General features: G+C 34.8%; 1 protein-coding gene across 1 annotated transcript; it reads right to left on the bottom strand.

The window, feature by feature from the left end:
* Positions 1-884: 884 nt before the first annotated feature.
* LOC108467295 (transcription factor TCP8) lies at positions 885-3,471 on the bottom strand. The gene is made up of 2 exons (XM_017767904.2): positions 1,397-3,471; positions 885-1,263 (listed from the first exon to the last, which is right to left on the bottom strand). The coding sequence occupies exon 1, from the start codon at positions 3,085-3,087 to the stop codon at positions 1,426-1,428; it is 1,662 nt and encodes a 553-aa protein (XP_017623393.1). The 5' UTR covers positions 3,088-3,471; the 3' UTR covers positions 885-1,263; positions 1,397-1,425.
* Between the last annotated feature and the right edge of the window lie 24,345 nt (positions 3,472-27,816).

Raw genomic sequence — 27,816 nt, 5'->3', positions numbered from 1 at the left:
TAAAATGCATACATTTGTCTAGAAGTAATTATAGAAATTCAAAATTTTAACGCCTAATAATAATTTTAATAGTAAATTTAAATAAGTTGTGTGTTTAATTATAATTAATATAAAATAATAATAACGATAAAATTAAATAATATAATGTAAAATAAAAAGTAAGTAAACTGCACAGGAAGTAATTGTAGTGGCATCTAAACTAAACCTTAGCCTAGATAACTTGGAAGATCAACAACCTATTTTTACTTTTATATAACAGGTGGCGCTTCACATGTGCAAATCTCCCTTCAACACTTGAAATACTCAAAAAGATGAATGATTATTTTTAGACTTGATTGGACTAGTAGGGACCTTTGTTAATTAGTTAGCATTTAATCAAAGAAAATAAATTTATATTATATCAATAATTTTATTTATTTTTAGTTATCGGCTGTATTAAGCTATAAATAAAGATATTGAATAATGGAAAAGACATTCTCTTTCTTAATGTTTTTAAGCACTTTGGAACATTGAGAAGCAACATCCCATTTATTTTTCCCCTGGAAATCAGGCAGACCAAACCACAAAGTGGGGCTGATTAGTTAATTAATTAGTCTTAAAAAAACAAAGCATGCCTACTGCCCAAGCAGGAAAATTATATTCTTATAGTAATGTAATAATAAACACCACTTTTGTTTTACTTAGAAAAAAAATGAAGTTGAAAGGCTAAAAAACCAACTGACACAACATGCTTTCTGGATTTCTTTGAAACTTGAGAAGGAAAAAGGGGTAAATAGACACTTTATACATTTGTTTAATCTTTGATAGAGAGGTAATGAAGATAGTATATGTATATATTTTCTGAATTTGCCATTTTAGGGACTTAGGAAAGAAGAAAAAAAAAATCATGCAAACTAATAATTTTTTTATAACAAAAATAATTCATTTGCTTGTTTACAAAACAAAGCAAAAAAAACTGTAATAAAAATCAACACAAACGAATGTCCTCCTATACAAAACAACTCTCTTTTCTCTCATTACTGTTCCCTATCGTGTCCCCTTTGGACCACAACAACATAAATTACAAGCTCAAACTTCTTCACATCAAATCTATAGCTAATGGCATTCATAAAACAAAACCCAATGGACAAACAATGGCACCTACTTGGAACCTTTAATATATATATATATATATGGTTTCTTTTTTTGTTTCTGTATCCATACGAAAATCCACTGAAAAGTTTCAAGTAATCAGCTGATGATCACAAACTTGATGTTCCATATCTGCACAAAACAAACCCAACACTCTCTAGTTTCCAGTTGCTGTTTATATGCTGGAACGCATTCAATTTCTCAAGGGAAAAAAAGAAATAAATGGAAGGCAGGCACTCAATAGGGAATTAAAAAGCCTACTAACCAAGTTCTGTATATTTAATTCTCTGAGCATCATTGAGAAGTATTAGGGTCTTGGTCATCTCCACTGTCTGTACCTTGAGGCTGGTGTTGTTGGTGATGATGTTCCAGTGGATTGTTTTGGTCTGAGTTAACGTTTGAGCCACCTCTAGAATACGCATTAAGAGCCGCCAACATGCCTAAATTAGAATCAGACATTCCTAAACCAAGGTGATGATGAGGCTGTTGTTGTTGGTGTTGCTGCTGCATTAACATTGAACCCAATTGCAAAGGACTAGCTCTACCACCTTGGAATTCAACATTACCTGGAAGATTGAATCTTGGTAGAAAATGTAAAGGCGCTTGCAGTGTATTTCCACTAGCTTGATTTGCTGTCCCAAAAGGCCACATCTGAGGGTGATCAGATGGACCAGCCCCAGTTGCAGCTGAAGGCGCCACTGATGGGCCACCAGCACCAGCACTCATTGGCAGCATCCAAAACGTACTTCCCGCCCCACTGCTTGGTGCTGGTGCCACTGCCCACATGGCTGTGCCGGGCAGGATATTTGAGGGTCGAGGTAGAGCCGAAGATCCAGCATCTTGTTGTGGTTTAGACAATTGAGTTAAACCACTTTTGAAAGCCTTAATAGGGGATCCATCGCCGCCACCACTACCACTTTCACCTTGTTGCTGATCATCATCCTTAAACAAATCCTCCCTAAAACGTTTCCTCATATAACTCTCACTTAAATTCCCACCATCTCCACCTCCACCTCCGGGTAAAGCTTCAGCTATTTGATCTGCGGTTAAAAGATGCTGCTGATGCTGCTGCTGAAACCCCAACAAAGCGCTATGAGCAAACCCTTCTTCATAAGGGTGATGGTGATGATGATGGGAAGCCAAAGCTAAAGCACCATGGAACGCGTGTGGAGCAGATTTTGAAGGCGGAGCAGAAAGCGTGGATCCACTACTTCTTAAAGAAATATTAAGAGTTGAAAAATTGGCTGGTATAGTACCAGTCCCAGTGGCTGCTATTATTGCTGGTTCAGCTTGTTGTAAAAGCCATTCAATCGTTTCCCCGTCAGATTTATGACCTAATTCTCTAGTCAATTGGAAAACCCTAGCCGCACAAGTAGCTGGCATTCTGATACGGCGGCCTCGACCATCGACTTTGGTGTGTCGGTCCTTGGTGGAGCGTTTCACTGGCGGGTTAGCTGTAGTCGTCGTCGTCGTCGTCGATGCTGGTGTCGTCGTAGATGAAAGTGGCAAGTCCGTTTGATTCTTGGAATCGATGTTATGAGAAGTAGATCTGGTAGCAATAGCGAGAGAGGCGTCAACGAGTTGAGGTGGGTTCGTTGTAGTCGTAGAAGCTGAAGAAGAGGAGGAGGAAGAAGAAGATGAAGACGGGAGAGGCGGCGTTGTGGTGGTGGTAGTTGTGGAAGAAGCAGGATGAAGAAGAAGATGAAAAGGGTGGTGGGGATGGAGGTGAGAAATGGAGCCCATATTAAAAGGGTTACCCGAAGAAGGACCTGAAGATCTGGTGCCATCAAAAGGGACCACAAGCTGGGGAGAAGCCGACTGTTTTTGGTGTTGCAGATGGTGCTGCTGGAGAGACTGATGGTGGGGTTCTGCAGAATTGTTGTTGTTATTGTTGCTGCTGCTGCTGCTGTTGTTGTTTTTGGTTTGCTTATTGCTTTGCAAATCTGTAAGTTCCATTTGGTGGGGTTTCCAGGTTTTTGAAAGGGGTGATTTTTATTTTTATACTAACCCCCCAAGCTTTCAAACTTGATCCATCATCAACCCCATCTTTTTCTCTTCTTCTTCTCTCCAACTCATCTCTTATATTTTCTCGAGAAAAAAAAAAGTTAAACAACCTCTTTTTTTTTTCTCTTCTCAGTTCTTTGCAGAGTGTGGAACTATGTAGGACTATGAGTTTGTGGGGTTCAATTGCTTTCTGATTGACTGCTGTGTTTGGGCGAGTTAAGAGCTAGGTAGCTAGGCAGGCTGGGCTAAGGCTAGAGACTGGCTAACCTAACCCAGGTGGGGGACCTAAGTTCTATGTGGGAACATGGAGTGAAAGGGGGGAGGGGCCAAAATATGTAGCCATATAACAGAAGTCCACTCGTGGGGTCTCGTAAAGGAGTGTTATAAATCTGCCTTTTTATTCTTTACCAACAAAAAATACTTACACACACACACACCCCCCCAAGCTATCTTCTCCCTTCTTCACTTAAACTCCCATTCTACCCTTGTGTTGTTTGAACAAAACAGTCCACAAAGTGGACAACATTGTCTTTTTCTGTTTCAATCAGTTGTTTCAGACAGAAATTGATGTCCCCAGATCATTGTCTGAATATACTTGTAAAAACTTTTAACCCTAATCTCTCTCTTCTCTTTATATATACTTAACCGTCGACAAACAAAATATCTGTAATTTTCACCACCTACTGCTGATGATGTGCAGTAAAAAGGTTGAGGACAAGAATAGCCCTTCGCCTGTCTGGCTTTGGCTTTTGAAATCCTGACGTTAAATTTTTACTGATTTCCAATTAAGGTTTACAAATTACAGGAGCTGGGATTAGTTGTTATGGAAAGGACAAAAGTTGAAAAGAGAAAAAAAAAACTAGTCTTAAATTAAATTCATTGTGATGTGTAAATATATATATATATAATCGTGTAATTGAATGCAGTTGGTCCACGCCAGGGCATGCAGTCAGCGCAGGTAAACATCAGATAAAGCATCTAATGCAGTCGGACAGCTCATCCCAACCCAACCCCACATTCCTTTTTTTTTTTTAATTATATAAATAATATCTTTTCTTTTGGGATTTGGATTGCTGTCAATATGGGCACCCCTTCTTTTAATAAGGTGGCCACTTATTTTTTTTTTTGGTTTAAAATGACCAAATTGCCTTTTACATTCTAGAAAGATGCCAAGTGCCTCCCAACATAAATAAGTAACCACTACTGCTTTTATTTTACACACATGGGAATACATATAAGACTTATTAAATGGATAATCACACACACAGACAGACACTAAATGGGAAATAAATAGAGATAATCATATATACATATTTCAACATGTGCAAATGGTAATGGCTTATAACCCTTAGGGAGGTCTTTTCAATTCATCCACAACATTGCAGCACATTTGGCTTTTATATTTGCTGTTGTAGCATGCGGGAATAAAATCCATGAAAAAGGCTGCAATATGAAATACATTTATATATGTCTGTCACTGCTCATTCATTTCTGATATGTTGGTAAAAAAATGGATGCATGTTATTGGACACTAATGTGGTTGTGCATGAATCATGGTGCTAACTGGTTTTCACTCCCTAAAATTAAAACCTTTACTTCCATTATTTTTAAGGTATCTTCTTTCACTATGCCTACTTGGAAGAATTTATTAGCATCATGTTTTGTCTTTGCTAAACTACAGTCTGTCTACTCATATCATTAGCCAAATTTCTAAAAACCATCTTAGAGCTGTAACTGTTCAATTTTTTTATATTATAAACAGGTCGTTGTTCACATTTTAGGATGATAGATGAAATAATATTTTAAGACTCTTTTAAAAAAAATTATAAAATGTAATACAATAAAAGTTGGGGCTTTAAGAGATGAAACATTTATGGTGAAAAATTAATGAAATATTTATGGTGAAAAATTGAAAGCCTAAGTATTTAATTAATTTATTTTAATTTGAACTCTTTTTTTTTTCACTTTAAAAGCTGATTTTTTTTTATATTTTTGAGTCTCTTTCATCCCTAAATCTTAAGCGGCTATACTCTCAAACAACCCCAAAACCGGACTTAATTAAAAGCCATTCGAATAAAATTTTACTGTTAGTATAATATATAGGATTAATATTTAATACACTTACTTATATATTGTTAAGAAAATTGACGAAAAGAGTAGTAAGGATTTGAGAGTTTACATAAAATTGTTAATTTAAATTTTATTTATTTATTTTTAAAATTAATAATTTAATTTAATTCCAACAGATTATAATTTTATTACTTGACCCCAAATCATATAAAACTCTTATTATAAATTATAATCTCCTAACATTAACCAGCCAGCAAATACCCACATGGACCCACTTTTCTGTACAAAAAATTTATATCTAATCTAACTCATAATTAATTCCACTAATAACCATACAATGATACAAATCCATCCCACATCTTCATCCCTATCCATCTTTTTTTTATTTTTTTATTTTTTTATTTTTTTTGAAATAATCTTCACCAATATTTTAAAATATTAAACACCCATACATTTTGCTTTTTTTCTCTTGCTAATTCAATTCAAATGATTCTCTTTTTTGAGAAAAAAAAAATGGACTCACAAAACTTCAAATGTTTTTGGATGTTGACTCTGATAAAATGTTAGTAAAACTTACCATTTTCATAGATTATGGTTCAATAGTAAATATGTTAAGTAGGTACAGTATTTGTGGATTATATGAAAATGTCAAATGTAAACAAGGATGGATATTTTGCATTGAAGTTATTGTAGTGGCTGGCAGGTAAAGACAGTGGGAAATACTGTTCATGCATCAACTCCATTTGTTTGATTTTGCTGTCTGTTTCAAACAAAGGATTCATCTGTAAAAAAATTATGGAAATGTTGTATGAAAAGTGAGATTATATTAAAATAAATAAATAAATAAATTCTTATATATTAGATTAAATATTAAAATGATTATTTTATTAAAAATATATTCATTTTTATCATTAAATGATGATGTATGTGATTGACAAAGTAATCATATTATTTAAGTTCATTTTAGCCACGTTAATGTAAGGTACATGTGATATTATTATGTTATTCCATCAACCACGTTAGTACTTAATAGTACAAATAGATAGATTTTTTTTTGAAAGATAAATTGATTAATTCGTTCAATGAATGGAACTGTATAATTTAGAGAGAGAAAAAAGTAGCAAATACTCGTCTAGATGATAAAAGACAAGCTCCATCAACACAACAAAGGCTTTTAGCCTCAACATTAATAGAACATTATGATACGTTGCTAATTGACTTTGTCAGAATTCAAGCACGACATATCTAGAGTGATTGCAAACACTTAATACGATGATGAAATCAACCGCGGATTGTCCAAAGCAGCGAAAAAAATAGACAAAAGAATCGAGCATTCACTAAACTAGAGAGAATGACAAAAAAATAATCATCCCTAAAATCACTTGTAAAACTAAGATTACATGCATAATTAAGATTAAAAAACGTGCTACAATAGCAGACAAAAACTTTCTAAAACTGAAGACTTATTAAACAATGAAAAAACAAAAAATATATATATAAAATATAAAACTTAAGACAACACAGGTCCAAATTAACACATGAAATCATTTATTATTCTGAAATGCTCTCAAAACATAAACAAATTAAGAAATTAACAAAGAGCCACGCACTTTCCAAGAAATACTATTGGTGGTTGATGGAAGTTTTAGCGAATCCATCACAACTTATGAAGACAATAAAGATAACCACCAAATAGATTTGCAAACTGAAAAGAGAGAAGAACTGTGTAATGAATGAGAAGAAAAAAAAAAAGGGTTGATGGGAGAGGGAAAATGTGAATGATAGCCAACCTAAAAGCTAATACCACCGCTGAGTAAAACAAAATATAAGAAACAAACGACTTGGAGAAAAAATAAAGAAATATTTTAGGGTTTTTCTTAATACCAGATAAATGGATAAAATTTTTAATAATAAATTTATTCTTTTATCTAATGTAGAGATTAATTAATCTATTTTCTACTTAAAATAATAAAAATACAATACAATTTCTAAAAAAAAACCATAACTTCCAACTAACAAGATTTAATTAAAAATTATTTTCACATTCCTAAATTAAATGAATGAATGAATGATGGTTTCAGGTCTCACAAGATAACTACAGTGTAATAAATATTCAGGCCTTACCCATTTCATTAATTACCCTATACTATACTATACTACTATACTATACCATTTTGTCTCTTCCATTTGTAGACTCTTTCTGTCAAATTATTTGGTTACCATTTCTACCTTTCAATCTTCATTTCTTTCTGTTCCCATTAACTCCATTTTTCACCTTTTTAAACCCACTTATTATTTGCATCTTTATTTATAAAAAAAAACAAACATAATATTAATATATAAAGACATGGACTGTCAAATTTACTAAAATAAGGAAATCAGTTGATAGAATGACACTATAACTTCATAATTTAACTTTGTGGCTTGATAGTTGGAGATAATTTATACAGTTATGCTGAGAGCCATGGAAGACGGTTTAGTGGTGGATTGGAGAATGAGGGTAGAGTTTTGAGGATATTTGACAAATCAACACTAATACAAAGCTCTTCATTGGCTAATATATATTAGGGCAAATTCAAAAAATTTATTTATGGTATGTCAGAGATTAATAAGAAAGATATGGTATAAATTTTAAAAGAGTTATAAAATAATTTTATCATTTTTAGGAGGTCAAGATACGTGAGTTGTCAAAGATTTGGGTATTAAGGTTAATAAAGTTACCTAATCATGATAGTGTATACACATATGTTTAAAGGCTATGAAAAAATTGTCTTCGTAGATTATCTTTTAAGAAAATTTTGATGTAATCTAATGAAATTCGTGAATTATGTATACTATTTATGAAAGATGAAATAATTTAATAGATAAATCTCTCTTTATTTTACACCTATAATGAAATCCTCGTAAGGAAAGGACCCATAAGAAAGGTTAGTTACTAAAAATAATGACTTGAGAAAAACATTATTGGCCTTAATCCATGGAGGTGGAGTTTAGAGAATGATGGTTGTATTTAGGCATTTCACCCTTAAGTAGTAAAAAAAGGAAAGGATATCAAATAAAAGAAATTACAGCTATCATTGTCACCATTGAATAATGTCGTTTGAGCTAGACATGTGGATACATTTAAGATGATGCAGTGTACGCAAAGGACCAATCTGATCGGATTTCCCCTTCTTTCAAATAAATAAATAATCAGTCCCATTCTAATCAACAACACAATGTTCTTTTCTTTTCCTTCATTTCTCAATCATAATTATTTCTGTTTTTCTTTGTCCACATTTTAAATATGAAAATGTTATTAATTTTGGCATTTGTTAAAAAATAATATTAACATCTTCTTTTTATTCATTACTCTAAATATAGATAAATATTTGTTTTTTACACATATTATATATTAATTAAATTATTTTTAAACTTAAAAATATTATAATATTTCAAAATAATATGATTAAGAAATTAAAACACGAAAATATATATGTTTAACTTTAAAATCTTTACAATTGAGTAATCAAATACAAAAATCGTTTACTCTTAACATTCTTGAGTGCTTTTATTTTCTTACTTGTTTTGCCTAAGTAGCTTTTAGCTTCTAAGCCTTGGAGAATTTTTTAAGATCCTCAACTTGAGTGTTCAGGTTAGTTTTGGCAATTTGAAGTGAATTCTCCACCTAAGGTTGCATAGTTTGCTAGGTTAAAATCTAAGCCCATGATGGTTGGTATCGAAGTAAAGTTCGATTAAAGTGTTAAGTTAAGATGACATCTCACGTTGTAGGTCAAGATTTCCCATCAGAAACCCGTGAAAGGGCTAAAAAGGCTAGTAGTTTATGAGATATGTTATCAGTAATGAAACACAGAGTTGTCAAACTCAAAAAATCTATGGAAGATATGAAGGAAAACATTAAGGCTATTGAGGGTTGCATCAAAGAGTTGGACTTTGCAAGAGAAGAGTGCTCTCAATGCCACTATGGATATGTTGGCCCATAAGAAGAATGCTCTCAAAGCCAAGGTAGAGGCTTTAAAGAAAGTGATGGACAAGCTTAAGGGAAAGCTTATTCTGTGCAAAGTTATCGTGTGTAATGGTATGCTAATTGTGACATCCGAGCACAAAATTGAAGTCCTTTAGCTGAAAGAGTTCAAGGAGACCAAGTCTGCGAATGATATAAATAACTTCTTATTGGGAATGAAGAAATACTTTGGAATTGTTGAAATCAAGGGTGGTCGCCAAGGTAATATTGGTTCTATCTATTTTATTAATGTTACTTTTTTGTGGTGGCATCATAGGTGCACAAATCAAATGCATGGCATCATCATTATTTGGATTTGGGTGGAGTTTCAAATAGAATTCAAGCCACAATTTCATCCAGAGTATGTTGAAGATGAGGGTCATGTCAAGTTATAATGTTGGTGAACGAAAAGCGGTGAATAAAAATAGTAACAAGATAAATAAATAATCTTCAACCAAAATATGTTATCACTTTCTTATGTACTCACAAATATATGAGATCGTTGCAAAGTAATAAATTACAATGAAATAACTTTGCTAAATGGAAGCAGTAAGAGGATCAAACCCACAAAAAAAATTAAACTATTGATGTCAAATATAAATAAACAAGTACAAAACTTAAATAATTAAATAGACTAATTATAATATGAACTTATTTAAGGTAAGTATGATAATTGATAAGAATGATTTTATTATGAAACTAATTTAAACTAACAAATAGAATAAATAGTACATTTTGCTACTATTCCAAAGAGGAGTAGTAGTGAAGAACAAGTACCAACTTATTGCAAGCTTCTTTGATTAGTTTGGACATGCGAGTGGTTTACCAAGTTAGCTTTGCGATCGCAGTACTATCAAGTTAGAATTGTTGAGGGGGATGAGCCAAAGACAACTTGTGTAACATGCTATGGCTTGTATAAGTTACTTGCAATGCCATCCGAATTGACTAATGCTCTAGCTATATTTTGCTCTTTGATGAACGAGGTACTTTAACCTCTCCTCAATCATTTTATGGTTGTTTACCTTAATGATATTGTGGTTTACTGTAAGTCGCTTAAGGAGCATGTGGAGCACTTGAGGGAAATATTCCAAATATTACATGAGAATGAACTTTATGTTAAACACTAGAAGTGCTCTTTTGCCAGTGTTATGTACCTTTCATAGGCCATATTATAGGGGGTGGCAAGATCCAAATGGATGGAAACAAAGTTCAAGCCATTTTTTACTAGGAATGACCAAGGTAACAAAGTTGCGATAATTCCTTAGGTTAATGAATTATTATCGATGATTTGCCAAAGATTACTCCAATATCACCACAGCATTGACAAACTTGCTAAAGAATCGAATAGTGTAGGATTGGAGCTTTGAGTGCTAGAAAGCCTTACATCAAGTGAAGATGACCTTGCTAGAAGAGTTCGCATTTATCTTGCAAGATTATACCAAAATTGAATGAGATACATACGCATGAATCAGACTTTCCGATTAAAGGTGTGTCGATGCGGGATCACATTTAGCGGCTTTCGAGAGTGAAAAGCTTAATGTTAGTAGATGATGCTACATAGTTTAAGAAAAAGAGATGACTGCATTGGTGCATTGTTTTTGCATATGGAGACTATTTGTTGGGTCCCAAGTTTGTGTTATTTACAAATAATGTTGCAAATAGTTATTTTCTAACTTAGAAAAAGTTGTCTCCCAAGCAAATTGAAGCGAATTCTCTGCTTAATACTACATAGTTTGAAGCAAATTCTTAACATGAGTGTTTAGTCAGACTTAGGAAATTTAAAATAAATTCTCCATCAAGGGTCGTGTGGTTTTGCTTAGTTAAAATCCAAGCCCATGACACAAAGTGCAATGCGCATGGTTCACCTTCTCAAGCACTTGGATGAGGCACTCTTGTTTTATGAACTAGCCACCGACACCTCTTCAAGCATTCGAACTCTTGATAAAATTTAAAGACAAAAGACAATAACAACCTATTGAAGGGCCCACTACCTTTTTGTTGAGGGGAGGTTGGATTTATCAAGAGAAGCCTATGAAGTATTGTTTACTAGGAGCTGGTGGACCCTTCAACGAATTGATGTTGTCCTTTGTAGGGTTTTGTCTCCCAGCTATGTGGAGAGGCCAAACACCTAAAAAAGCATCAGTGATAAGTTTAAAGACTAGGAGTGCTTTGTCAAGTGCCTGATAAAGAGAACTATGTATGTTGTTCATGGTCACCCACTAAGAAAATTTTATATTTGCGATTAGAGATTTCCTTAGTGGGTGACCATGTGCAATGTACATGGTTCGCCTTAATAAGCACTTGACAAGATGCTTTCTCTCTGTGAACACACAACCAATGTTTATTTAAGCGGCATTTTTAAGCACTCGAGATCTCGATAAAATAAAAAAGATAAAACTTCCATTGAAAACAATACCCACTAGTGAAGATATACCCTACCTCTCGATGGATTACACTTCATCTAATTAAAACTATTCTTTTAATATTGGATTATAAATATACCCATCCCAATACTCTTAACATATTATTATTAGTTAATGAAAGATATGTTTTATTTACATTAATAAATTAAATGATATATGTGGGTGAGGTTGAAAGAGAAAAGAAATTGCGGAAAAAATAGCATAATAAATAATTTTTAGAAAAAAGGGTATACATTTAATAGAAAATTTAATTGATGAGAAATAGAAGGGAAAAAGAAAGATGCTTGGCATTAACATAATAGGGGTAATGATTATAGGAATTTAGGAAAGAAGAAGAGCACACATGCAGGTCACGTGGGTTCCGACAGTTCCTCACTGATTTGGTAAAGTTTTGTTTGTTTGTTTGGTTATAAATGTAGTCCTTTTCACTCTTCCCGAAATTTCACGGCGGGAATTGAGATATGAGAAATAAAAGCAATACATATTATACGACGCAGTGTTTTGTGTTTTTCCTTATGATTCACGGCGCAAAGCAGGGGTCAATGTGGCGACGAATTTAAGAGGCGCGTGAGCGACAACAACCAATCATGCCTGTCTGTTGCTAAGGACCACCACCACCACCACCACCTATTCCCTTATCCACATTTCCACTTCCATTTTCAACGCTCTATTCTACTTCCTAATCTAATTATTATTATTTTGATTTCGTGATGTTCATAGAGTAACGAAATGCCACCCCTTTCCATATATTAACACTGAAGCATTCATTATCTTCGGACACCAACAAATTCCATTCTTAGCATTATATAGCAAACATAACCTCCTCCCCCTTTCATATTTGTTCGTGTTTAACAATTAATTGATAGTTGATTATAGTGATTTATTTAATTAATTGATTTTATTAATTATTTATTTAAAAGTATATGATAAAATTTAACTGATGGTTGAAAGTTGATGTGTGTAAAATAACAAATAATTTGTATGACATATTTTATTGTTAAATATTTATTTGTTTATAATATTTTAGTTTTATTGGGTGAAATTATTGAAATAAAATATTATTAAAACATTCATTATGAAAATTAATTAATTAATATTTTTAAAATTTAAATAAACAAATTTCTCAAGTTCTTTATTTGTAAATATTAACCTTGTGGAAATGGATAAATATTAACAGTGTATCAATATAATTTTAAACTATATTCTTAATGATAATTATGTCACACTCTGAATATATTTGTCAAATAGCTTATTTCAATTAATATAAAGTTGCATAAAGAATCATTTTACACAAGTAAATTGAAAATAAATTAAGAGTACATAAATATTCAAGGACGAATGGGCTCAATTGAAAATTTATCTCAACAATGTTGATTTTTGTATATTTATAGTAGAGTTTTTTTTTTTTGAGATTTACTTTGGATTTTAGAGGCGAAGGTGAAAATGAGAGAATGGAGGCTTCTGATATCTTTGTACCCCTGTTAGGTTTGAAAGCATGTGGCAAAGAAAGCAATTTTTTAACAAGCATGGTTAAATATGTCATTCCACATATCTCATTTCCAATCAGCTGTCCAACCCAATGTTTTTTATTTTGGAGGTTTTAGCTCAATAAGCTCTTACAAACATTCATTCACCTTAAAATAATATTAAAAATAAATAATTAAAATAAAAATAAAAAATTAAAATAAAAAAATAAATCTCAAATGTGAATCACTAAAACTATAAATTTTAAAAAGAAAAAGTTACAATTTTATTTGGAAAAAGGGATACAAAAAAGGGTTGTTAGAGTATGGTTAGAAGTTGATGGCATGGAGCCCAACTAGACTATGAATCAAGGCTCAATTAGAGTGGATCAGGAATGGGCTTTATTAAATTGTATATTATAATGGCCAATTATAGCCCATCTCAATGTAACCGGCCTCTTCCATCAGTCCCCGCCTGTCCACACAACACCAATTAAATTTTACAACAATATTTTAATACTAAATACTAAATTTATATTATTATTTAAACCTTTAACTGAGTTGATATCATGAGTCAATTGGACATCAAATTAGTCAAATAAATTACTAAATTACCCTTAAATATTTGAAATAAGTTATATTTTTACAAAGATACTTTTGTCTTTTACATTTTAAATAAAACCAATAAAAGAATAGAAATGATGAAAAGCGAACATATGTCATTAACATCAATATCCCTTTAACTTTACCACTACAACTACAACTAAAACTTCATTTTAAATTTAAGTTTATATTTTCATATTATTGTAGTATCTATACTTGTAACACCCCTAAAACTACTATGATATAAATGGTAATATACTGGAAATATACATAGAAGATTTTCTAGGTAAACTGAATGTGAAATAACAGTGATAGTAGAGAAGGATGTTATATATCGGAGAAAGTTGAAACAAGTGACATATTGTGAGATATTAATCAAGGGTGTAAACTAAATTATAAAGTGGAAAAAAGTAAAGGGGTCAGATTGTAAAATTTAAAAGATATTGAATTGAATTAAGTTGGTTGGAAAAATGGAAGGACTAGAGTTGGAATTTTACCAAAATGGAATATCAAATACCGTGAAGGGCAAAATAGTTGTATCTCAATGAAAATATGTTTGGAAAATTGCTAAAATGCCCTTGGACAAGTGTATGAATTATAACCATTTGATTTACTTGATAAAGTAGGAATTAATGTGAACTCTTGGATTAAAGATAATTATTTTTATAATATTTATTAAATTATGAAATTTTGACATGATTTGGAACATTAGATTGATATTATTATGTTAAAATATTTTATTTATTTTAATTAGATAATTAATATGGAAATACGAAGAACTTTCTTCATATTTTCTTACACCAAACGTCCAAGAAAGAAAAAGAAACAGTTTATATTTTTCTCCAATTTGGTCCATCTCCATCCAATATACAAATCTCCACTCAAACCATTGATTTTTAAGCAAATTTCCAAGTGAAATCAACCTTCCAACACTAGAATAAGCTTAGTTCTTATGATAGAATTTATGAGTTCATGGTGGAAGGGAAAGAAAGTTGAGAAAATGTAAGAAAGCAAGGTGACAAGAGAAAAAGAAAGAAAGTGGTGAAAATGTTGTAGATAGAGGGAAAAAAGTGTCAAAGGAGTGCACGAAAGAAAAGAGATGCAAATGAAGTAAAATCTAATAAAAAATAGGAATGTACTCTTATGAATTTTATTTACTTCTTAAGGATTAAATCGAAATATGTGAAAACTCGAGTATAATAATTGTAAATTGAATTTATAATAATATTAGTGAGAATTAGTTTATAGAAAGTTTAAGAATTGAGTGAATTAAATACATGTTACAAGTTATATAAGAAAGTATAAGTAGAAATAATAGTGACATTTTAGTGTGAAAATGAGGATTAATATAAGAAATTTAAAGAGATAAAAGAAATTATATTGAAAAAGTGATAAGTGGTATGGGTTATAAATGAAAGTGATATATGTTCCATAAGAGAATCAGAAAAGTGAAGTGAAGTTCATGATGAATAGGTATTTCAATGAATAAATTATAAAGTATACATATAAGTTGTGAACCTTGGTAATTAAGTGAATAAAATGGTGAAAATTATAAGTGGTATGTGAATGTAATGAAAGAATATTTCATGAATGGACTAAGTGATGAATGATGTGAATTATTTGTGTGGAAATGTGTGATATACCATAAGTGACATATGAAAGTTTTTATTTGAATTTGAAGTTTAAATATGATGGAAATAAAAAGAAATATTTACAAATGAATAAGATATTGTAAAGGTCCTAGTAAATAAGGTAGAACTAGTAGGATATAAATGACATACTATTAAAAATTTAATTTAGCGTGTTCATGTGATTAGCGCTTTAATCCTCGTGACTATTAACAAGTATGTGCTTGTGTTCCCTTGCATTTTTGTGCTAGTGATTATTAGCACTTACATACTCTAGTTTTTTAACACTTTAGTGCTCGTGTTATTTTGCATATCCTTCTTAATTCTCCATTGTTTACTAAAAGCTATGTGAACAAATATGCATAAAATGAATTGGTGTATTTAAATGAAATTAATAATTAAATACTATGCAAGTATAAATGTAACGTCCCAATTTTCGGGAATTCTGTGAATGTTGGCATAGGTTTAATTATGTTAGTAGGCCTCTAGAAGGCCCAAGCTTAAGATAGAACTCGACAATTTTAGTTAATTTTTGTTCCATAAGAAAAAGGGGGTGAAATTATGAAATAGGACCTATGTGAAAATGTTTGAAAATGCTATAGGCTAATTTGTAGTGGCCAAATAAATAGGAGTGCAAAATAGGAGGATTTGCATGTCAAACCTCCCATTTTACATGAAGTGGCCGGCCATCATGTTGTTGTAGACAATATGTGCACTTGATATCCATAAAATGGTACAAATTGATAATGGGTTAGGTAAATGTTCCATGATAATGGATTAGGTAAATATTCCATGATAATGGGTTAGGTAAATGTTCCATGATAATGGTTTAGGTAAATGTTCCATGATGGGCATTTCATGTCTTTTGTATTAAAGAATTAAATGGATGAAATATGAAATTTTATTAAAAGAAAAAGGGGTGAAAAGAACAAAGTTTTGTCCATCTTTGTTCATCATAGCCGAAAGTTAGAGAAGAGAAAGGAGAGGAGAAAGCTCTTGAATGTTCGGTCACTTGGGGAAGAAAATTGAAGGTAAGTTCATGGTAGTTTGCTTCTATCTTGATGTTCATGAGTTCTTCTTGATTCTACCTTAACTCTTGAAGCATATTTTGGTTTTTGGTTGTGTTGTGAGCATTTGGTCATGAATTAAAATGAAGGAAATGGTTGTTGTTTCATGTTCTTTTGATGAAAAATGGAAGATATGTGAAGTTGAGCCAAACAAATGAGCATGCATGTGCTTAGATGCTAAGGGGAAAAATCGGCTAATATGTTGTGCTTTAAAATGATGAAATGGAGATTATACTTAAGTAAAATCATAGATATGTGATGATTGATTGGTGATATACATGTTTAAAAAAAACATGCATGCAAGTTATGTGTGAAAGAGTGATTTGGTAATAAATCTGCTTGGGACAGCAGCAGTAACGTGACTTTGGAAAATCACCATAAATTGTGGGAGATGGGTTAGAACTGAATAAATTATTTAATTAAAGCTTAATGAGTCTATTTTCAAATGAAATAAACGAGAACATATTTTGAATTCTGTACAATGAGAAATTTGATTCGTAATGAAGAGTGGTCAGATTAGTGAAACAGTGAAACATGGGAAACTTTAAGAAAAATCTGGTATTGATTTGCTAAACCAAAAATTCTGAAAATTTTATGGATAGAAGATATATGAGTCTATTTTTAGGTAAAATTAACGACACTTGATTTGGAGTTTCGTAGCTCCAGTTATAAATGATTTAGTGACTGTTGTTCAGGAAGACAGCTTGCAGTGAGATTATGATTATGTGGTAAACATTGACAAAAATTTGTTAATGAGTTGCTTATTGATTTCTTATAAGCTTACTATGATCTGTAGGTGTGGTTGGCCGAATATTGTAAGGGGTTAATACGTAGTTCGTATTTGAATAGTTAGATTAACGTGTTAGTACTCCAATTGTAGGCAGTTCGTGTGTGGATCTCGTCAGCATATCGTCGCAAACAGGTGTGTAACTAAGACCCTCTTTCTTAGTCTAGATCGGCAAAAGCCGAAAAGTCGAAATGCTGAAAACCTGTATTTTGTAGATTTGTGAGTGTGCGAATGCTCGTGAGGTAAATCGATTAATGTTTTTGGTAAGCTGCAATGTTTAGACTGCAAAGTGCATGATTTCTGTGCCCTCGATATTTTTGGGCTTAATGGGCCAAAATTGGAATGATGGGTCAACGGGCCCAATTCGGTAAGAACCCTCGGTAGTGATTTTGTTAGTACGTGAAAAGTAGGGATATGCATGAAAAACCCTAAAATAGATAAATTACTAAAATACCTTTAAAAGTGGAAAATTTATAGTTTTACCCTTAGTAGATAAATTACCGAAATACCCCTAGGGTTAAATTGACCTAAATGCATGTTTGATTGTTGTTATTTACTGCATACCATGTTGTTATTATTTGATGCATGGGATTGGGATATTGACGGAGGAAGTACTGAAAGTGGCTTGTCCACGTACTGGAGGCTTTGCCTCAATTTACTGTTAACTGAGCAGCAAGGCTGCAACTGTGGAGTGTTGGGTTGGGTGGGTTGATCTATTCCCGACATGGAGTGTAGGGCTGGTACGGGTGGAGTGTAGTGGTTGGTGGGTTGAGTAGTCTCCCCAAATGGGTTTGCATATGTTATTGATGTTGCATGTATTTTGAAATGGGCCTATGGGCCATACATTATCTGAATAAGGGCTAAGGCCCGTTTATTGTAATCTGAAAAGGGCTCGTCCGATTACCACCATTACTGAATGGGCTTAGGCCCAATAGGCTTGAGTGACTTGGGCTTTGAATGGGTTTTCCTTACACTGAGTTTCCCCAAACTCACCTCTTTTATTTTCATCCACGCAGGAAATCCCCAACTATAGTGGGCTTGGAGCTCTGAGGGAATTCGGAGTGGCCACCCATTCTGAAAGTTTGGTTTTCTTCTGGTGAACTGGACATCCTATTATTTACGTTGAGGTTTGGGTTTTTCAATGTAATAAGGCCACTTAATTATTTTTGATGGTTTTAATATGTATTACTAAGATAGGTATTACTTATTTTAAATGTTGAAATTGGATAACTTTAGGGCGCGTTTTAAAAAAAAAACAACAATTGATTTCAAAATAAGACGTATTTTCTAAAATTAATCACTTTTCCTAAAAATGACTTAATCAAATCGGTTTCCTAGAAATATACATGACGTTAAGGTGTGGCAATGGCGGTGTGCATGTCTAGGATTGGATCCGAAGGGAGCTTGGTACTTAAGTAGTCCGATAGACTCACCTCCTCTTTTCCGGTTTCCTACCTGGTGCACGGCTTCCATTCACTTTAACCTATAATGAAATTATATTTTAAAACACTAAGTAGGTTTTTCTGGATCAACAATATAAAATGTTTTGAACGCTTCGATGTGGCATGTCGGATCTGGCCATAACGTCTGATCCGGGTTTGGGGTGTTACATTAATTGGTATCAGAGCCTAGGTTGCAACAACTCGGCTGTGGATCGGGTCCAAAAAGGGTTTTCAAAACTTTATGCCAAAAAAAAGAGGGTATTTTTTTGAAAAAAAAACTTGACTTTTGAAAATAAATTTCCTGTTTAAAGGAGATAATCTCCGAACTTGTTTTTTTTTAACACAAATGTTTGGAAAATAGATTTCAAAAAGCCTAAGTCTTTTGAGTTTATCTGAAAACTGATGAGGTGGCACACTGAATCCCCGGCACCAAGGCTGTAAGTACTATTTTGTTTTATATACTGAACTGTACTTTAGTTAGTACTAAACCTTAGAGATAGTACTATAGATAATGTAGCGTAAAGGTTACAAAACTGAGACTATAGGGTAAACTAAGCCCTTGGAAACTGAGACAGTAGCTAAACTGTGGTTACGCGAGACCAACTCTGAAACCTTATCTGTTCATAAGATATTCTATAATAAACAGTAGAAACAGTAAACTAACTGCATAAAATTCGTAATCAGATAAATCGATATGAGTACGAGAGCTACTCGGGGAAGAGGCCGTCGTTGAGGCCTTGGTCGAGGCCGATGTAGTACTCAAGTTGGATCTTCGTCTTCTGAACACATACCCGCTGGAGTAGCACGACCACCACTGGTGGATGAGAATCGGCCGTATGATCGGGCCGCTGGGGATGACGCTTTGTCCCAGGCCATGTTAAGAGTTTTGGAAAGGGTGGCTGGAGCTAATATCGGGCCTATGAATAGGGGGTCCATTTCTGAGCGACTCCGGGCCAACGGAGCGAAAATTTTTAGGGGTGTATCTGGAGTAGCCCCAAATGTGGCTGAGTACTGGCTGGAAGCCACGGAGCGGATTATGGATGACTTAGACTGCTCAGTGGAGCAAAAGTTAAAAGGAGCAGTATCCTTACTACGGGATGAGGCGTATCAGTGGTGGATCACTGTGAGAGAGGGTACCTCAACTGAGAGGGTAACTTGGGAGTTGTTTAAGCAGTCTTTCAAGGCGAAGTATGTCGGAGCTAGCTATGTGGATGCGCGAAGGAAGGAATTCTGAACGACCTGTGGTGGTAAGATATTCTTGAATATGAGGCGAGTTTCGCGATTGAGCAGTATGCTAATGGTATTGTCTCTACTGAATACGAGCGCAGTGTTCGCTTTGAGGATGGCGTCAGGGATGAGCTAAGGGTGCTCATAGCTCTACAAAGAGAGCGCGATTTTGCTGCACTGGTAGAAAAGGCTAAGATAGCCGAATAGGTGAAGCAAGCTGAATGAAGGAACCACGACAGGGATCGAAATTGGTTCAGGAGAGATGCTGGACCAACTGGTGCTGCAAACCGGAATGTTAAGAAAGCTGGGATGGAGGAACCAGTTCGAGCGGTTCCGGTGAACACTGTTAGACCACAAGTTTGTGGAGATTGTGGTAGAATGTATCTGGGGGAATGTTGGAAATGTTCTGGGGTTTGTCTTCGTTGTGGATCAAAGGAGCATAAGATCAGGGATTGTCCTAAGAGGCCAGCTCAGGCTCAAGTGGTTGAACAAAGGACTGTGCAACCCGTGCAACCAGCGCGAGGTGGACCGTCGCCGTCGAGAGATCGTGGCCAAGGTCGCGGTGGCAATGGCCATGGACGTGGGGCACCTGGCAAGGGTACTGTTAACACTGAAGCTCGTCAGCTAGCTTTGGTATATGCTGCTCGTCGCCGCGAGGAGGGTGACGCACCTGATGTCATAACTGGTACGTTTTTTATCTTTGACGTACCCTATGCTGCTCTGATAGATGTGGGGTCAACTCATTCATATGTTACATGTGATATTTCTGGGGCATTGGGCGTTCACTTTGAGGAAACTGTGTGTGGGGTAACTGTGATAAGTCCGTTAGGTCACTCAGTTAAAGTAGAGAAACTCTTTAGGGAGGTGCCTTTAGAAACTCAAGGTAGGATTTTATGTGGAGACTTAATGGAGTTACCATTCGGAGAATTCGATTTGATCTTAGGGATGGATTGGCTGACCAAGCATAGGGCAATGCTGGATTGTGCAACTAAGAGGATGGTGGTAAGGACTATTGAGGATGAGGAGGTAATAATTATTGGGGAACGAAGAGATTACTTGTCCAATGTGGTATCAACTTTAAGGGCTGAGAAACTGATGCGTAAGAGATGCGAGGCATACTTGGCTTTTATAAATCAAGTTGAAACTGGGGATCTGACTGTGGATACCATCAGGACTGTTAGGGAATTCTTAGATGTTTTCCCAGAGGAGCTTCCTAGATTGCCTTCGAATCGGGAAGTAGAGTTTGGAATTGATTTGTTGCCTGGAACAGCTCCAGTATCCATTACACCCTATAGAATGGCACCAAAGGAGTTAGTAGAACTGAAAGCTCAAATCCAAGAGTTGTTAGATAGAGGCTTCATTAGACCTAGTGTGTCACTATGGGGAGTACCGATTCTGTTTGTGAAGAAAAAAGACAGGACAATGTGCATGTGCATCGATTACCGCCAGTTGAACAAACTGACGATAAAGAACAAATACCCATTGCCAAGGATTGATGATTTCTTTGACCAACTTAAAGGAGCTTCGGTATTTTCCAAGATTGACCTTCGATCTGGATACCATCAATTAAGGGTAAAGGAAATGGATATTCATAAGACAACATTCAAGACTCAATATGGTCATTACGAGTTCCTGGTTATGCCGTTTGGGTTGACGAACGCACTTGCCGCTTTCATGGATCTGATGAATCGAGTGTTCCAACCTTACTTGGACTGATTCGTGGTAGTTTTCATCGATGATATTCTGGTATACTCGGAAACCGAGGAGAAACATGAGGAGCATCTACGTATTGTGCTGCAAGTACTGAGAGAGAAGAAATTGTATGCAAAGGTTAGTAAGTGTGAATTTTGGTTGCGAGAAGTGGCTTTTCTAGGTCATGTGGTTTCTGCTGAAGGAATTAGAGTGGATCCTCGAAAAGTTGAGGCAGTTCTGGGATGGAAGCCACCAAAATCAGTATCGAAAATTCAGAGTTTTCTGTGTTTGGCAGGCTATTACTGAAGGTTCGTAGAAGGATTTTTTCTGATTGCTGCACCATTGACGAAACTATTAAGGAAATGAGTAGCATTTGTCTGGACTGAGAGTCAGCAAAAAGCTTTTGACCATTTGAAAAAGGTATTGACTGAAGCACTAGTGTTGATTCAACCGGAGTCTGGGAAGGACTTCACTGTGTACAGCGATGCGTCGCATGTGGGGTTAGGATGTGTACTGATGCAAGAGGGTAAGGTGGTCGCTTATGCTTCGCATCAGCTTAAGCCTCATGAAGCGAACTACCCTACACACGACTTAGAGTTAGCAGTAGTGATCTTCGCATTGAAAATCTGGAGACATTACTTATATGGAGAAAAGTGTATCATATACACGGACTATAAGAGCCTAAAGTATCTGTTAACTCAGAAGAAGTTAAACCTTAGGCAACGAAGATGGGTAGAGTTGCTTAAGGATTACGACTGTTCGATTGAGTACCACCCAGGTAAGGCTAACGTGGTGGCTGATGCGTTGAATCGAAGGCTTGTTTCTGATTTGAGAGCCTTGTTTGCACGTTTGAGTCTATTTGATGATGGAAGTCTGTTAGCAGAATTGCAAGTGAGACCTATTTGGACTAAGCAGATTAAAGAAAAACAGTTGAAGGATAACTCGTTGGTTCTTCGATTTCAGCAAGTTGAGAAGGGTGAGGATGAGGATTTTGGACTGAATACTGAAGGAGTTTTATGCTTCCGAGGAAGAATTTGTGTTCCGAAGGACTCTGACTTGAGACAGTCAATATTGAAGGAAGCTCATGGGGGACTTTGTGCCATGCATCCTGGAGGGAATAAGTTGTATCAATACTTGCGAGAACTGTACTGGTGGCCTGGGCTTAAACGAGAAGTAATAGAGTTCGTAAGGAAATGTTTGACAGGCCAGCAAGTGAAAGCTGAACATCAATTTCCTTCTAGATTACTGCAACCGGTGAAAATTCCATTGTGGAAGTCGAAGAGAGTCACTATGGACTTTGTGAGTGGGCTACCTTTGACACCCACCAAGAAAGATTCTATGTGGGTAGTGGTGGATAGGTTAACAAAATCTGTCCATTTCATACCAGTTCCTACTGATTACTCCCTGCAAAAGTTGGCTAGGTTGTATGTGGCAGAGATAGTGCGACTACATGGAGTGCCAGTGTCGATTATTTCCGACCGAGACCTTAGGTTTACATCTCGGTTCTGGAAGAAGTTACAGGAGGCATTGGGTACACGTTTGGATTTCAGTACTGCCTTTCACCCACAGACAGATAGACAGTCGGAGAGGGTTATTCAGATTTTAGAGGATATGTTAAAGGGTTGTATCATCGATTTTCGTGGGAGTTGGGAGGATTACTTACCATTGGCAGAGTTTGCATACAATAACAGCTACCAAGCAAGTATTCAGATGGCTCCATATGAGGCACTTTATAGGCGGAGATGTCGTACGCCTACGTGTTGGACAGAGTTGGGTGAACGACAAGTGCTTGGACCGGAGTTGGTGGTAGATACTGAAAGTAAGGTTAAGTTGATAAGAGATCGATTAAAGGAGGCATCTGATAGACAAAAGTCATATGCGGATCTAAAGCGCAAAGAGATAGAGTTCGCGGTTGGGGATATGGTTTTCTTAAAGGTTTCACCTTGGAAGAAGATCTTGAGATTCGGCAAGAAAGGTAAATTGAGTCCGCGGTTTATAGGGCCTTATCGGGTTCTTAAGCGGATAGGGCCAGTAGCGTATCAGTTAGAGTTACCACCAGAGTTAGACAGAATCCATGACATTTTTCATGTGTCTATGTTAAGATGATATCGATCGGATCCCTCACATGTTGTGCCAGTGGAGGAGATTAAAGTAATGACTGATTTGACCTTTGAGGAAGAACCCATACAAATTTTAGATCGAGAGGTTAAAGTTCTAAGAAGGAAGTCGGTTCCGTTGGTAAAAGTACTGTGGCGTAATCATGGAAGGGAAGAAGCTACTTGGGAATCAGAAGAGACTATGCGTCAACAATACCCTCAACTATTTGGATCGAGTAAATTTCGAGGCGAAATTTCTTTAAGGGGTAGAGTTGTAACGCCCCAATTTTCGGAATTCTGTGAATGTTGGCATAGGTTTAATTATGTTAGTGGGCCTCTAGAAGGCCCAAGCTTAAGATAGAACTCGACAATTTTAGTTAATTTTTGTTCCATAAGAAAAAGGGGGTGAAATTATGAAATAGGACCTATGTGAAAATGTTTGAAAATGCTATAGGCTAATTTGTAGTGGCCAAATAAATAGGAGTGCAAAATAGGAGGATTTGCATGTCAAACCTCCCATTTTACATGAAGTGGCCGACCATCATGTTGTTGTAGATAATATGTGCACTTGATATCCATAAAATGGTACAAATTGATAATGGGTTAGGTAAATGTTCCATGATAATGGATTAGGTAAATATTCCATGATAATGGGTTAGGTAAATGTTCCATGATAATGGTTTAGGTAAATGTTCCATGATGGGCATTTCATGTCTTTTGTATTAAAGAATTAAATGGATGAAATATGAAATTTTATTAAAAGAAAAAGGGGTGAAAAGAACAAAGTTTTGTCCATCTTTGTTCATCATAGCCGAAAGTTAGAGAAGAGAAAGAAGAGGAGAAAACTCTTGAATGTTCGGTCACTTGGGGAAGAAAATTGAAGGTAAGTTCATGGTAGTTTGCTTCTATCTTGATGTTCATGAGTTCTTCTTGATTCTACCTTAACTCTTGAAGTATATTTTGGTTTTTGGTTGTGTTGTGAGCATTTGTTCATGAATTAAAATGAAGGAAATGGTTGTTGTTTCATGTTCTTTTGATGAAAAATGGAAGATATGTAAAGTTGAGCCAAACAAATGAGCATGCATGTGCTTAGATGCTAAGGGGAAAAATCGGCTAATATGTTGTGCTTTAAAATGATGAAATGGAGATTATACTTAAGTAAAATCATAGATATGTGATGATTGATTGGTGATATACATGTTTAAAAAAAACATGCATGCAAGTTATGTGTGAAAGAGTGATTTGGTAATAAATCTGCTTGGGACAGCAGCAATAACGTGACTTTGGAAAATCACCATAAATTATGGGAGATGAGTTAGAAGCTGAATAAATTATGTAATTAAAGCTTAATGAGTCTATTTTCAAATGAAATAAACGAGAACATATTTTGAATTCTGTACAATGAGAAATTTGATTCGTAATGAAGAGTGGTCAGATTAGTCAAACAGTGAAACATGAGAAACTTTAAGAAAAATCTGGTATTGATTTGCTAAACCAAAAATTTTGAAAATTTTATAGATAGAAGATATATGAGTCTATTTTCAGGTAAAATTAACGGCACTTGATTTGTAGTTTTTTAGCTCCAGTTATAAATGATTTAGTGACTGTTGTTTAGGAAGATAGCTTGCGGGGAGATTATGATTATGTGGTAAACATTGACAAAAATTTGTTAATAAGTTGCTTATTGATTTCTTATAAGCTTACTATGATCTGTAGGTGTGGTTGGCCAAATGTTGTAAGGGGTTAATACGTAGTTCGTATTTGAATAGTTAGATTAACGTGTTAGTAATCCAATTGTAGGCGGTTCGTGTGTGGATCTAAATCAAGATATCGTCGCATAAAAAGTGTGTAACTAACACCCTCTTTCTTAGTCTAGATCGGCAAAAGCCGAAAAGCCAAAATCCCGAAAACCAGTATTTTGTAGATTTGTGAGTGTGCGAATGCTCGTGAGGTAAATCGATTAATATTTTTGGTAAGCTGTAATGTTTGGACTGCAAAGTGCATGATTTCTGTGCCCTCGATATTTTTGGGCTTAATAGGCCAAAATTGGGATGATGGGCCAACGGGCCCAATTCTGTAAGAACGCTCGGTAATGATTCTGTTAGTACGTGAAAAGTAGGAATATGCATGAAAAACCCTAAAATAGATAAATTACTGAAATACCTTTAAAAGTGGAAAATTTACAGTTTTACCCCTAGTAGATAAATTCTTGAAATACCCCTAGGTTAAATTGACCTAAATGCATGTTTGATTGTTGTTATTTATTGCATGCCATGTTGTTATTATCGATGCATGGGATTGGGATATTGATGAGGAAGTCTTGAAAGTGGCTTGTCCACGTCTTGGAGGCTTTGCCTCAATTTATTGATAATCGAGCAAGCAAAGGCAAGCAATGTGGAGTGTTAAATTTGGGTGGGTTGAGCTATTCCCCACATGGAGTGTAGGGCTGGTACGGATGGAGTGTAATGGTTGGTGGGTTGAGTAGTCTCCCAAATGGGCTTGCATATGTTATTGATGTTGCATGTATTTTGAAATGGGCCTATGGGCCATATTGTTATCTGAATAAGGGCTAAGGCCCGTTTATTATAATCTGAAAAGGGCTCGGTCCAAGACCACTTTATTACTGAATGGGCTTAGGCCCAATAGGCTTGAGCTGACTTGGGCTTTGAATGGGTTTTCCTTACACACTAAGTTTCCCCAAATTCACCCCTTTTATTTTCATCCACGCAGGAAATCCCCAACCATAGTGGGCTTGGAGCTCTGAGGGAATTCGGAGTGGCCACCCGTTCTGAAAGTTTGGTTTTCTTTTGGTGAACTGGACATCCTATTATTTACGTTGAGGTTTGGGTTTTTGAATGTAATAAGGCCGCTTAATTATTTTTGTTGGTTTTAATATGTATTACTAAGATAGGTATTACTTATTTTAACTGTTGAAATTGGATAGCTTTAGGGCGCGTTTTCAAAAAAAAACAATAATTGATTTCAAAATAACATGATAACAAGCAAAGCTTCCGCAATAAAAGTATTTTCCAAAATTAATCACTTTTCCTAAAGATGACTTAATCAAATCGGTTTCCTAGAAATATACATGACGTTAAGGTGTGGCAATGGCGGTGTGCATGTCTAGGATTGGATCCGAAGGGAGCTTGGTACTTAAGTAGTCCGATAGACTCACCTCATATTTTCCGGTTTCCTACCTGGTGTACAGCTTCCATTCACTTTAACCTATAATGAAATTATCTTTTAAAACACTAAGTAGGTTTTTCTGGATCAACTATATAAAATGTTTTTAACGCTTCGATGTGGCATGTCAGATCCGGCCATAACGTCTGGGTCGGGTTTGGGGTGTTACAATAAAATTCATGTGAGTGCTTCTAAGCTTCCATGAAGCTTGACGTGTTATTTTCAAATGCATACATTGGAAAAAGACATCGAGTGCAAAGAGTTCAAACGTAGTTATTCTAATCACACCTCATTAACATTGCAAGACTTGTGAAGTATGGAAATCATGGTACTAGTGTTGCATATACTTAGGCATTCAAATTCATATGAAAGTGTTTAAATAGATTAGAAATCCTATCACGCTCGTATGAGGTGAAAACCACAAATTTACAAAAGTAAATGTGTGCTTAAAAATAATATACAATAAATAATGAAATGTATAGTTTGAAACTAATTAATAATAACACATGAAATATGTACGATGTTAAAATGAAAAAATATATTAAAATTATTTATCATGGTGTTGTCGAATGTCGAGTTAACTTATGACACTAATTCAATCAAATACATTAATATATATATGTATAATTGATAGAGGTAATAAAGTGTGTATGATAAAAATTGAAATGTATAAACATAACATATAATAAATAATGAAATATCACAAGTGAATGCATGTGGAAACCATGTATTTAGAACATATATGTGTTTTAAAAATAACATACAATTGGTTGAAATATATGCGTATAAAGATTTTCAATTAATGAAAGTAACAAAGTGTACATTATAAAATCAAAATATATAAAAATATCAAAATAAATCTTTAGTTGAGTGGTAAATTAAAAATTTTACTTAGACCTTATTATGGGCTGGGCTACTTGCCCTGGCCTGAAAATCCGTTTAAAAATTTGGAGGATTTTGGTAAAAATATTAGACCCAAAAAATGGGCTTTGGCAAA

This window comes from Gossypium arboreum, chromosome 2, assembly GCF_025698485.1.
Source record: "Gossypium arboreum isolate Shixiya-1 chromosome 2, ASM2569848v2, whole genome shotgun sequence".
NCBI classification, from domain to species: Eukaryota; Viridiplantae; Streptophyta; class Magnoliopsida; order Malvales; family Malvaceae; genus Gossypium; species Gossypium arboreum.
The sequence above is the reverse complement of the archived record's forward strand: the minus strand, read 5'-3'. Positions and strand labels throughout refer to the sequence as shown.

Excerpts from the sequence above, each read along its gene's own strand:
- LOC108467295 (XM_017767904.2), bottom strand. The coding sequence starts at position 3,087 with ATGGAACTTACAGATTTGCAAAGCAATAAGCAAACCAAAAACAACAAC.